The sequence below is a fragment of the Corvus cornix genome, chromosome 3 (genome assembly GCF_000738735.6).
Source record: "Corvus cornix cornix isolate S_Up_H32 chromosome 3, ASM73873v5, whole genome shotgun sequence".
In the NCBI taxonomy this organism is placed as follows: domain Eukaryota; kingdom Metazoa; phylum Chordata; class Aves; order Passeriformes; family Corvidae; genus Corvus; species Corvus cornix.
The window spans coordinates 453,151-466,341 of record NC_047056.1 but is presented as its reverse complement, the minus strand read 5'-3'; the positions used below and the strand labels follow the sequence as shown (position 1 = coordinate 466,341).

At 53.7% G+C, this 13,191-nt stretch overlaps 1 protein-coding gene across 4 annotated transcripts in view; it reads right to left on the bottom strand.

Annotated features, from left to right (window-relative positions):
- Positions 1–178: 178 nt before the first annotated feature.
- LOC104696666 (phosphofurin acidic cluster sorting protein 1-like) overlaps positions 179–13,191 on the bottom strand; it is a 56,407-nt gene continuing 43,394 nt past the window's right edge. For 3 of the 4 annotated variants that reach the window (XM_039568263.1, XM_039568264.1, XM_039568266.1), the window contains exons 7-25: positions 12,149–12,229; positions 11,313–11,372; positions 10,515–10,666; positions 6,421–6,514; positions 6,039–6,110; positions 5,604–5,734; positions 5,348–5,480; positions 5,118–5,222; positions 3,746–3,852; positions 3,290–3,444; positions 3,086–3,196; positions 2,895–2,997; positions 2,500–2,532; positions 2,110–2,152; positions 1,972–2,014; positions 1,746–1,887; positions 1,431–1,654; positions 1,123–1,236; positions 179–1,022 (exon numbers count right to left, since the gene is read on the bottom strand). In XM_039568263.1, coding sequence (XP_039424197.1) covers positions 907–1,022; positions 1,123–1,236; positions 1,431–1,654; positions 1,746–1,887; positions 1,972–2,014; positions 2,110–2,152; positions 2,500–2,532; positions 2,895–2,997; positions 3,086–3,196; positions 3,290–3,444; positions 3,746–3,852; positions 5,118–5,222; positions 5,348–5,480; positions 5,604–5,734; positions 6,039–6,110; positions 6,421–6,514; positions 10,515–10,666; positions 11,313–11,372; positions 12,149–12,229 — 2,019 coding nt within the window. In that variant the 3' untranslated portion in view covers positions 179–906. The remainder of the gene's footprint in view (positions 1,023–1,122; positions 1,237–1,430; positions 1,655–1,745; positions 1,888–1,971; positions 2,015–2,109; positions 2,153–2,499; positions 2,533–2,894; positions 2,998–3,085; positions 3,197–3,289; positions 3,445–3,745; positions 3,853–5,117; positions 5,223–5,347; positions 5,481–5,603; positions 5,735–6,038; positions 6,111–6,420; positions 6,515–10,514; positions 10,667–11,312; positions 11,373–12,148; positions 12,230–13,191) is intronic. The other variant, XM_039568265.1, reaches the window with a different exon arrangement.

The window sequence follows — 13,191 nt, the reverse complement described above, 5'->3', positions numbered from 1 at the left end:
GCATGGCCAGGCCATACCCGTGGTTGCTGTGCTCAGACAGCCCTGACAGTCATGCTTGCTGGAGTGGTGGTAGTAGCTGCACCCTGCCCAAACGTGTTCTCTCCCAGCTGTGCTCAGTAATGCCCTCAGACATGGGGGCACACACACACACACACACACACACACACACCCCCTGCCATAATGGTAACAGCATTAATTTATTAAAATTAATCCCGAAAAGTAACCATACAATAAATTTAAAAAAAATAGAATCTTGTAAAAAAAAAAACTCAGGTGCCCTCATCCCACACCTCCAGCTGGCAGCACCATGGGGTAGGGCTGGTTGGGAAAGGATGGGGTGACGAAGAGGACAGCCTCAGCAGCAGGGTTGCATGGGGACTGGAAAAGCTGCTGAGGCTGTGCTGCAGAGGGCAGGGCCAGCACAGCAGTGCAAGGCCGGCAGCGGGGCTGGCAAGGGTGGTAGAGGGGTGGTGGGCCCTGCTCAGCACCTGCCCCCTGCACAGAGCAATCTGGCTGGCTGCAGCACTGGGGAACCTGCCTGGGTCCAGGCCAGCTGGGGCCCTGGCTGGCTACAGGGCTGGCCTGGCAGGTGCATCTGTGGAGAGCGGTGCCCAGAGCCCTTCCTGGGGCCCTGCTGGCTGGTGCCAACCCTTGTCACAGGCTGCTGTTGGGGGTCACAGGAGGCAGATGGCATGGTGTCCTGGCTGGTGTTGGAGGGTGCATGGACCCAGTCTCACTGGCCTCACCTTCATGGCTCTTGGCCCACAGGGTGCAGGTGTAGTATCCCCCCCCCCCCCAACGGAGCAGGAAGGGGCTGGTCTGCAGAAGATGGGGACAAGAGCATGTCCATCTCCGTGTCTCCTCCTGCAACCCACTGCAGCTCCATTCCAGGGATGCCCCAATGTCTCACACACTCTTCGAGTAGCCGAAGATGCCCACAGGGAGGTACTTGACGTGTGTTGGCCACTGTGCTGCCAGCTGGAAAAACTTCACATCGTTCCACTCCACCCCATCTATGGAGACTGAGAGGAGAGGATGCAGTGAGGTACAGCCCTACCACAGCCAGCCTGTGCTGCCTGGTCTGCTCCGCTACAGCCCCAAGGGGCTGGTACTTGCCCTCACCTCGCAACATGGTGTTCTGGTGCTTGGCTGTGCAGATGAGGCGTGTGATCCCTTCAATGACTTGGCTTTTGGGTTCCAAGTCCTTTTCTTTTGGTTTCTTGCTCAGGAACATCACTGGGACCAAGACCAGACAGGACCAATGTTAGGATGTCCCCGCCTGGACCTGAATGGGAGCCCCTGCCCCAGTGCATTGACTGACCCCTGCTGGGTCACGTCTCAGCCCTGCCCTCCTGCAGGCTCCCCCCCACCCTTTTTGCAAAGAACTTTGGCCCCAGAGCCAGAGAGCACCCCAGAGTGGGCTTGGTTACCTTTCTTGTTTTTCTCCTTGGTGACCACGGTCATGGCCATGGTGCTGGGGGGCACCAGTTCCCCTGTGCTGGGGATGCGGCTGACCTGGAGTGAGCGGAAGTTGCTCTTGAGTGTGTTCTTGATACCCGTCTCTCGCTTGTCACCCTCCTTCTTCCTGTCCAGCCCTTGTGTTGTCCAGTAGTCCACCTGCAGGCCCATCACCTCCACACCAGGGCTCAGAGACCTGGGCAAGATGGGCAGCACATGCAGCACACAGGTGCTGCCCTTGCTTCTCTCCCCCGCTGCCTCAGGCTGAGGGGGCCTTGTTTTCTTACCCAGCACCCGAGAGGCCGCTGCTGACGGACGGAGAGGGTGGTGGGGTGCTCACGGTCTCCTTGCCATAGGGAACAGCTGCACTGGAGGCTGGTGCTGAGCTCAGCAGGGAGGGGGTGCAGACTGTAGCATCATCCGAGTCCACTGGGGAGGAGAAGTGTGGGTTTGAGGGGTTGGGGGACACCAACAAGGGCCTCCCACAGTGGAGAAGAGAGCTGGGGGACTCACCGGAGGCACTGAAAGACTGCTCCACTAGGCCCACCTTTACCACCTGCAAGGACAGACAAACCAGAGAATACCCAGCATCAGCAGGACTGTGCACTGCACCTCTCCTCTCAACATCTGCTGGCCCCTCAACACACTTACCCCCACAAAGGGGACAAACTTCTGGCAGGAGTCCTCGTCAGGGCTGCAGAACGAAGAGAGGCTGGTCAGGGTCTGGGTGTGCTGAGCATCAATTCCTATGTGACTGCTAACCTTGTGCCCTCACAGGGGTCAATGCTGACTCACATCCACTAGGACCATCTCCTCTGCCCTCCCTCCCTGAGACCCCCTGTCCCCAACATGGCAGCACAGGGCACACTACACAAGGAGGCAAGGAGTTGTCCCCTCCAGTGCTGGGAAAGGGCTTGCATGCGGGAGGGCAGCCCTGCCCCACTGTGGGGTCATGGCTCCTCTGCACAGCAAGAGGGATGGAGGCACATGGGGAAAGGCAGGGAGAGGCCAGGCAGCGGCACAGCAAGCACAAGCCAATACCTGATATAAAAATCAAAATAGAGACTTCTCTTCCTTGGGTGCCAGAAACCAAGAGAAGGGAGAGGTGAGAGTGCGGCTGGAACACGAGCATCAACCCCCGGGCAGCACAGTACCAGCTTGCAGCCCCGCCCAGCCCATCCCAGCCCTGGCAGCTGGTCCCCACCATTGGGGCTGCCACAGTCACAGCTACTGGAGGGGCCAAGCACACCGGGAGGTGGCAGGGAATGGTGCTGCAGGCCTCTCACTGGGGGACCCCAGCTCCCTCAGCACCATGCTGCTCGTCAGTGGAACGCAGGGCCTCACTCACTTGTTCCCTGTGTCCCGCATCCCTGTCCTGGGCAGGTCCCAGACCGGGCCTGCATGGAGGAGGACAGGAGCCCTGGGGCCACACTCACCTCTTCTGTTTGTAGGTCAGCATGGCCTCGGAGATGGGGAGCTGGTGAGAGAGGCTGGCTCCAGCGATGAACTGGGCAACACGGCCTGCTATGTCCACAGTGTCTGGGGACAAAAAGAGCCATGAGGACCTCGATGGCAGCTGGGCTCCCCCTCAGGGCACTGCTGACACCAGCTGGCCCCCACTCCTCACCTGCGGTGGGTGGCTCAGCCCTGCTGAACAGCTCCCGCCACGCTGTGTCCAGGAAGAGAGTGCTGTATTTGTTATCCACTGAGGCCAGGTACTTGGCAAGAGGGTGAGAGCCTGCAGGGAAGAAGGGCAGTGTTGGCTTCAGGCAGGGGAATCTGGGGAGGTGGGAGAGGACAGCCCTGGGACTGGGCTCCTGGTGACTCTCACCCAGCGGCACAAGCAGGAAGCGAAGGTAGTTGAGCCAGTCGGGTGTCTTGCTGGCCAGTTGTTCCACAAAGAAACGGAGCACAACGCTCAGGTAGCTCTGGTCCCCTGCCACCACCACCTTCACCGGGGGAGGCATATGGGAGTTACAGTTACAGCTGCCAAAGGGAGAGGAAAGGAGACCGTAAGGGATGTGCAGTGGCTCAGCAGGTGGGCCAGGGGACATGCCCTGCCAGGCCAACTGACAAGAACCCATCGCTGAGAATATCCAGCTCGGTGTGCACTGCCATGGGCAAAAGCAGTACTGGGACCCCCCAACTTTCCCCCGGGTCTACACCTGTTTCTATAGTAGTGTCCACAACCCCAAAGGGTCCAAAAGAGCCCTGGAGAGCCAGGGCCATACCCAGCCCTTCTCTGAACCCATATGATGCCAACAGGCTGAGCCCAAGCTGTACTCACTATCGCTGGATGCGGGAGACAGTGGTGTTGAAGGCTGCCTGGATGTCCGCCACGGAGCAGGTGGATACAACCAACTGCTTGTGCGCCTGGAGCTGCTCACTCACGTACTGCCAATGCAGAGAGCTCAAGTTAAGGCACCCTGGAGGCATGGCTGTGCTGGCCAGCACCAGCCCATGCCTGCCCTGGGTCCCGTGCCCCCAGGGTTAGAGCTGGGACATGTGTCCCCACCCATGCCATACAGGGAGGAGGAAACCATCAGGTTACTCACAGCTGCATCCTGAGCATCCCCCGCTCCTCCCAGCTCTGCTCTAGGGGCCAGCCAGCCCCCTGCTCTCGCCTTTGAGCACAGCAGTCACCACCCTTGCCATGGCAAGGGCAAAACTGTCCCAAGAACCAGGCTGTGTTCCTTGAGATAAGCAGTTTGGTCCAGAGAATAAATCCTGCCATCCCACAGCAGGACTCAGCTCTAGGCTCAGTCTGCCTCTGCTCATTCCCTCCTCTTGCTCTCTCCCACTGTGGCATTCCAAAATCCTTCTGTCTCTTCAGGTGTCTGCATGCAGCTCAACAGTGGTAAAATAGGCAGTCAAGCCAGACAAGGGGGCTGGTTCTGGGAGTGGGCATTGACCTTTTTTTCCCTATCCAGGACAAGTGGAACAAGCCAAGAAGGCACAGCCTGAGTCAAGACTCCACTTCTCACTGAGAAGCCCTTTCTTCTGCCACAAAATTTTCCAGCACCGTTTCTGGATGGCAGATGTAGCTGCAGGATCCTGAAGGGGCCTCACAGGTGTTTTATCTAACTGCATGTTTGCACACATGTACATTTTCCTGCTCACCTTTAGCAGTCAAAAGCTTTAGCTTTAGAGCTTCAGGTATGGGGGAGGCAGGTGTTTGTCAGGGGCTGGGCCTGTCCTCACACCCTGCCCTGCTCTGATGATGTAGTTAATGCTCCCTGGGAGAGGCAGGTGACACTCTTCCATCTCTCAGTGGGAAATACCTCTGCTGCTTCCCAGGGCCTGGTGCCCACAGAGGAAGGGAGCTCTTTGCCAGGGAATCCAGCAAAGGTGGCTTCCTGGGAGCCAGGACCAAGCAGTGAGGGCCTAAGGCACAGTCTGCTAGCCAGCCTTTCTGGGACTGATCAGAACGTCCATGTTTTGAGGACGCAGTGATGCTGTGTGATGGAGGAGACACACCTGACTCTTGTGTATGTGGCTCAGCACCACGTAAATGCATTTTCTCCCTGAAGGAAGGGCCACAATGGGGGAGAGGAGGGCACAGCTGGTGCCAGTTTCCCTAGGACACCCTGCTATAACTGGGAGAATCCACCCTGGTTACAGCTGCCCCTATGCATCCAGCTCCCATCACACCTACTCACCTGCCCCTGCCACTCAGCAACATTCACCAGCACGATGCTCTCGGGGAGCTGCTCGTCTGAGACCAGGATCTGATTCAGCTGATCGTAAACAGACTTTCGAGGCACCTGCGACAGCATCACCGCAAAGGTTAACCCCAGTCAGCCGCCTGGGACACTCTGCCCATGGCTGAAGACCTGGCAGAGCTCTCGAGTAAGAAGCCTCCAGATGGGATGGCTCCCAAGGGCCTCACCTGGGTGCTATGCCATGAGTCTGGAGAGCTCTCACTGTCCAGGCTGCTGGCACGGCCACCCTGTCCCTTTGAGCTCTGCCGGTCCTTCACAGAGGTGCTGCGGGGACGCCACAACTGCTTGCTCTCTGCCTTGCTGTGAGGGAGAAGCAGGAGAGGTAAAACTGTTGAGGAAATCTCATCTCCAACAACCTCCACTCAGTTCAGGGAGCCAGTGTGAGCTTGCTCAGCCCTGGCAGGGGGCACAGACCTGCCTTACCTGGGGGATACAGCACTGGGGAGCTCGGCTTTGGTCCCAGGGCCCAGCTGGGCCAGTCTGTCCACGCTGCCCTCCCTCATGGCAGCCTCTGCAGGGGCCAGCCGGGAACACGGCTCCTCTACCGCCAGCTCCTGCGGGTCACACACAGTCACTTCACACACACTGCTCTCCTGGCTCCTATGGGGAGCAGCCCTGCACCCATGGGTGCCCATCCTCAAGAGACTCCTGGTGGCCCTCCTGGAGAGCCAAGGCTGCAGGGCCTTGGGAGGGCTGGGCTGCACCTCCTGCAGACCCTAACACTCCTTCAACTCTTGCTGCTCTCCAGCACAACTAACTTGTCTTCCCAGCCCTGCTCCCAACCTGGTGGGCACCCCTGGTACTCCAGAAAGCAAGGTGGGGTTTGAGAGAGCTCCACATCCCATAGCCTGGACTCACCACTGCAGGGACCTCTGCTCCTGGCTCTTCCTGTGGTCGCTGTGCTCCTGGCTTCCGCTTGTCTGCCTCGCCCTGGGGGACAGGGAGTGGGGTCAGAGCAGGATGGAGCACTTTGTGCAGGGCAGATGCCAGCGACCCACACCTGGCCTCACAGAACATATGCTCCCACAGGGGAGTCAGGCATCCCCCTGGGACCGGCCCCAGAGGATGCCCCCCACTGCTACCTGTCTGCCTGTGCTGGGAAAAAGAGGAGGAAAGAAGGAAAGGAGCAGCCCCAGGCAGGTGCTGCCAGGAGCTGTGGTCTCAGAGCGCGGGCACTGTGGGGGTGCTGGGCTAGCTGGGGAGGGACAGGGGCAAGAGGTGGTGTGGTGGTGTAACTCACAGGGCTGCCCGACTCTTGATCCTGCCCTTTCTGGCTGTGCAGACTGCCGATCTCAGTCTGGGAACCAGAATGAGAGACTCCCTCAAAGAAACGCCTGCAGAGAAACAGACAGACGAACGGACGGACAGACAGACAGACGGGAGAGAAAAAGGCAGGAATAAGAGAGGAACAAAGTCACCATGATCCCAGCATACCCCCACCGACCTGTCCCAAGCACAGAGCTCTGTGGAGAGGTCCTCAGTGGGACACAGGGCCAGACAGCCAAGAGTCTGGGCGATGCACAGCTGAGGAGCAGACCTGTCAGCAGTGCCCCTGTGACCCTGGGGAGCTGGAGGCAGGGTCTCCTGGTGCTTTCTGCCTCAGGTGATCCCCTACCCCTGCAGTGGAGGTGAGGAGCTGCCATCTTGCCCCATTTCACTGATATATGGTCTCTGTCAACACCACAACTCCAGTGTGCCTCTGAACCTCTCTGCCTCCTCTGCACCGTAACAGCTTCCACAGATTTCTGCTGCCTTCCCTTCTATTTCCCTTTTTCCAGGGATGACTCCTTGCCTCTGCCTGCTGCTGCTGCACACTTCCAGCTGCAGCATTCACCTTCTCTTTCTACCTTCCCCTTTCCCAAGGCTCTGAAGATCTCAGTATTGCACACAGAACCACACCTCAGGTAGCGCAGCACTTAAATTTGCCAATTTTTCGGTCTCTGAGCTGACGTTTTGGTAGAGCTGCATAGTGCAGCTCCAAGGTCCTGTTTTCAAGTCACTGTAGTTCACACAAGAACTCTCTTGGGGAAGCCAGGACAATCTCTGCCACTACAGTGTGAGCTTCTACCTTTGCTTACCCTTTTTCCACACATTATTTATTTGCCAAGGATCCCTTTCACAGCCTGTGGGCTGCTCAAAGACCAGTCTTTAGGAAACAAGCAGGGTGTATCACTGGATCTCGCCAGTTTTCCGAGGACCTTTACAGCAACCAGAATCCACCTGCAGTGTGTGAGTTCCCTGCAGGAGATCTGAGCTAGATTCCCTCTAAGCTGTGTGCATGTGCTCATTAACTCCCAGGAATGTTTCTCCTGATGTGCCTAGTGTGCAGATAGGGCTAGGAGGTTGCAGGTTTCCAGGGATGGCCACTGAGGCATAAGATACAGAAAAGTTCTTCTGTTAGGACTCTATCATTTTTGCCACTGTTTTCTACTTTTCTCATCAGGATATACCTGCAGAATACCTCCACACCTCTGAACATCCTGCCTGCTCCTTTAATTTTTCTTTTAGCATGCTTCCTCATTTGTATACAGCATGCTGTACTGCCAGGCACAACAGTGTTTGTTAGGTTTTACCGCTCCTAGAAGGACATTCCATCTCTGTAAATAAACGATGGTTCCCACACAGAGCAGCTCTTCAGCAGCAGTGTTTATACACTGGTTGGGAAAAGTCAAGGCTTGATTTTTCCCTCACTGGCTCTGTGACCAGTTGCTTCACACCATGTTCGTTTACCAACGCTTCAGGTTTAGAGTCACAATAGTGCCCTGGTGGGACATTTTCTACAGGCCACACTGGTATAAATTATGTCTCCTTTTACTAACATATCTCTTCTCTCTCTACCCCTCCATTCTCCGCTACAAAATCACAGACATTATCACCACCCTGTACAGTCATTACTCTACACCTGCCTTTTCCCAATTTCAATCCATACAGACTATATTAGTAACTTAAGAGTCAAACCAGAAAAACATGTAGGCTTTCTAATAGTTCACCCCTCAATCAGCATCTCTTCCATACTCCTCTATACTGTCCCAAGAAATCTCACCAGAATGTGACATACCCTTGGCGTCACTAGCACCACAAAGATTTATCTTCATTCCCTCCTTTTTCTTAGACATCGGATGTGTCTAGACTGTATTATACTTCCTATGCCTTTCAACACTCCATTTAAACTGGCCTGTCTCACCCTTCCCCATGAAAGCTGTGTTTGTTTGCGCCCTCTGTCACTTGCAATTCAGAAGCTTTCATCCCTCAAGGACATCACATTAAGCACAGAGCTCCTCTGCAATTTAAAGGCTCTCCTCCTACAGGCATGATTGAGCCCACGTCTCGGCACACTGAGATTTAGGTAAAGCCCAGCCCTTCTGCACAGCCACCTTCTGTTCTAAATGAATTTAGCCTCCCTTATCCCACCCATTTCCCAGTCACCTATGAAGACATTTGCTCCTTCACCTTTGACCTTCAATCAACAGGTCTGACTTGAGGTCCTACCTAACAGCCTCAGTTCCAGCTCCAGTTCTGCCCCAGTGCAGGAGCAAACTGATGTCCCATGGCTTCCCTGGCTGATCAAAGGGATCAGCTCCCAGCACCACTGGCCCAAATGAGGGCACCAGCCACTTCTCACCATTAAGGACTACACACCAGAGAGACCTTCAAAGTGTCTAGCAAGTCTGTCTATGGCAAGAAATCCAATGTGAGGATCACCTCAGATTTACAGGCTGGGCTGTAATTTACCCCCTGAGAAGGCTACACAGCACTTTGGAACCACAAAGACTACATGAAACACCTTGGCAGGTGACTTTTACATCTCCTTAGAAAGAATAGAGTCCCAGAACTTTGTGAAGTATTCCCTTGTGAATTCAGGGGATACAGACTCAGCACTGCCAGAAACTGAGGCACCAGAGACCAAACCAAGGCAGGGACACTTTGTGAACAGGATGAAGAACAGCTCAGAGCCCAACAGGCTTTCCTTCCAGAAACAGCACCAAACACCCCAGGAAGACTGTAATGGCAGGTACCAGCACAAATCAGCACTCACTCTGGAATGCTGTTCAGTGACCAGATGTTTGCAAGCAGGCACTTGCAGAACCAGGGTGGGGGTCTTACATTTAAATACTCTCAATAGACTTTTCTTACAGTTTCACATAGTTTATACACATAAACCACTGTCTGACCACAGAAAGACCTTCCTTTTTCTCCCACAGCACCTCTGTCTCTGCTGATGAGAGACCATGTGAAACTCCTTTTGGAGTCCAAGCAGATCACTTAAGCAGCTTGCCCATGTGCCTGCTGTCTCCTTCACAATGACTTGTGGGTTTGTGGAAAACACGACTTCTATCATGTACCTGTTTTTTCCCAAGTGGCCCATGGGTTCCAGAACCCAGCAGATTTAATTTCAAACAGTTTGCCTGTGGCAAGCCATGCCTGCTACTCCTGCTAAGTACCTTCAGTGCGGATACCAACTACTCCAGATCATATTTTATATATAATATATATATATGTATATATATATACACATACATACATGTGTATATATATATACATACATGTATGTATTTTTACATGGCAGGGGCGTTGGCACTAGATGATCTTTCAGATCCCTTCCAACCCAGGCCATTCTATGATTCTATATACATAAAAACTATAGAAACAACAATGCAAAGTGAGCTTGGCTTGACTACAAGAGACCCAGTGCATATGATGCAGTCAAGTAGAAAGACAATAAAAGACAACTTTTCCACAAAAAGACAGCACAAAAGCATATGAGCAGAGAGGCCAGGTGAGCACAGATCACATGGGAGCAAAGCCTGGTTTCCCTGCACGATCCACTGGAGACCCCTGTGCTAGGTCAGCAGCTCTTGGCAGAGTAAGTCACCAGTGCCTGGGGAATGGGGTGAGGAACAGCGCTGATGGTTGCTAGTCACATTTCCACAGAGGGTGGGAACACAGCATGCACATCTCACAAGGACTGGTCCAAGCAGTCACAAAGTGCTCAAAAGACAGGCATGCTTCAGTGTGGAGAGCCCAGAGAACACCAGGACTGTTGGCAGAAAGAGCTGGGAGCAGCTGGAGCTTAGATCAAATAGAACTCTTCCAGCAGATCAGTGTCAGAAAAATGGCAGTGTCAGGCTGAGAGAAAAATGAGACTAAATGTGAAGGAAGCCAGATTTAATGGGCAGTTTTGAGTGAGGAGCCAGTGGTGCCAATAGAAGATGGCAATGGGAGTGGATGCAAGACAATGCCTGCATTAGCCCAAGCAACAAGAAAGGTGTTGGAGAGCATTTCTCCAGGTCCCATAAGCTGTGCTGTTGGCCAGGGACTCGCTGCAACCCTTACCTCAGGGTGGGCTTGGGTGTGCTGTGCACACTCTCATTGTCCTCCATCTCTGGGCCGCTGTCACTGTTGTTGCACTCTTCCAGGCTGTCATAGAGCAAGCCCAGGTCTTCTTCCACCTCCTGGGTCTGGTCTACAGGGTCAGAGTCCAGGACCTACGGGACCAAGCCCAGACAGCAGTGAAGAGATATGGAGTTACCTGTATCCCAGAACAGGCATGTACAAGCTGCCTTTCAGTCATGAGGCACACCATGGCACTGCTCCCACCTTGGGGAGGCAAATCCAGGCTGTGGAAGAATCCAGTGATGTTGACATTGGGCCAAAGGAGAGTGCCATGAGCATGACATCCAAAGGAGTCTCAGACACCCATCACACCTACTGGCAGCTCAGACACCTGGGAGAACCTTCACTGGCTGTGCTGCACACGTAGCCTGGGCTGTCAGCCAAGACAAGCCATCCACAGGCTGATGTTAGCCTGCAGTCAGTCTAACTGACCCAAGTAAGATTGCCCCTGCAATGCCAGCTGCTGGCACAGAGCCAGTGAGTGACAGCACTCTTCTTTCCTGGGCACCTCTCCCTAACAGGAAGGTGCTTTTTGATTTGAGCACAAGGCTCAGAGCTGCCTTCTTGAGGCAGGCGGCTTTGGAAAAGCCACATCCTAGTCTCTGCCATGTCTCACACCATCTTTGGCACATCTCTGAGCTCATGAGCCTTGTGCTCCCAATGAGTGGGAATCTGCACTCTGACACCTACACATCTGCAGGAGACATTGCCAGATGGGGCAGATTTCCTGTTTCTTACCTCTTCTGTCACTTTGAACCTCTTCAGCAAAGCCACAAATTTCTGCTTGAAGTTTGGTTGCTAAAACAGAAGAAAGGAAGAAAAAAAAGATCAGCAAAACTATCTAACAACGTTCCAAGCTGATTAACATACAGGTTATTCTCTCTAACATGCTGTCCAGAGGTCCAAGGTCAGCTATGATTGCTCTCTCTCTCTTTTTTTAAATTTGCTGTAGGACTTGGGCTATCTGTACTCCACAAGAAGCCACTGTCTGGGCATGAGGGAGGATGCAAGGACTCATACCTTCTCTGCTACAGGCTAGAATAGCACTTCATTTAAATCGTTTTTCTCCCCAGACCATCTGGTTGAGCAATACTGCCTTCAAGCAAGAAAAGTTGGAGAACAAACTCAGGGAGAAAGTGGCCAGGGATCTGAAGGGCTGAAGTCAACAGGGATGAGAACTTTGGAGAGCAAGAGTCTGGCAGAGCAGCTCCTGCCTTCTGCAGACATGCAGAGGAGCTGCTAATAGTTCACCTTTCCTTGTGGCTACCTTCCCCTTCCTCAAGAAAGGAAAGAGACCATGTCACAGCAGGAAGTCAAAACTGTGTTGCACACAGATCACCACTGATACAAAGCCAGGCTGAACACAGTACAGACCATGAACTGGGATACAGCTCTGAGCAACAAGCTAGCTCATTAATGGCAAGAGTTTTGCTCCTTCTCAGAGCCAAGGGCTCTCTCCCCTGCTCTGCATCAGTGCCAGCATGCCCCCTTCCCAACACCCCTCACTGCCTTCAGGGAGGGGAGAAAGTGAATCCCTTCCATCCCTTTGATCGTGTTGTAAATGCTGATGTTACTCTGGTCATTGATGTGGTTCGGATCATTTTCCTCCTGGCCTTCTTGGTTTTCCTCAAGTCATCCTCTTCATCAAACAGATCCTGCAGGCAAAAAGTCACAGCACATCAGAACAACTAAGTTCAGGGAGCAGCACGTCCTAAAAGTTCCCCTGACCCATTTGCCCTCCATTTTGAAAAGCTTTGATCCACTCTGCTCCCAAAGTCTTGTTTCTCATTTCTGCTACCTCTGCCTACGGACCTCCTTCTCTCTCCTTAGCACTGTCCCTCTTCAGACCTTCTTTCCCAGCACTTCTGTCCCCAGGCCCCTTCAGAGAAGAATCTACCAGCAGGATTAAGAGGAGACACAGCCTCCTCCCATGTGTTGTTCTCCTGCTCTCCCCTCTCCAGAGCTGGCTCAGAGAGTGCAGCACATGAATCATAAAACACCATTTTTTCCAGGGATCAGCCTTAACAATATGCACAACTCCCAGGGACATGGGCCCCTGATGTATTAACCCAGCATGATGGGACAGGTAATCTGGAGGACTCTTGTGAGAGACTGAAATGTTAATGGTTAATGACCTGAACAAATGGCGATTTGCAAAAGCAGCAGGTGCTTTGCTGAGGCCCAGCAAACTGAAGGGGAAGAGGAGAATTTTTGGATGTGTGGTGGAGAAGCCTCTGATCTGCGTAAGGACAGCCTAGGTGCAGAAGGGTGAGCATGCATCACCAGAGGCTGACCACGACAAACCAACCTTAGTTTAGCAACAAGCTGGGTTTTGAGCCAGATAAAGGAAGAGACCACAAGAAGCAGATCCTGCTGAGTGGGATAATGCTTTTCATCAGGCCGATATCCGCCCTTACACAACTGGCCCAGGTGTAAAACTTCCTCCCCCATCCACCCCGCTTAGGCCTGAGGGTATTCATCCCTTCTGATAGGGCATAACTGGCTCAACTACACGAAGTGAGAGAGAGTTCTCATGTCTTAGAAGGTGCCAAACTATCAAAGACCGCCCCCCTCCCCCAAGTACCCCCAGACTAATTTCTGAGGCCTTTCACCAGAG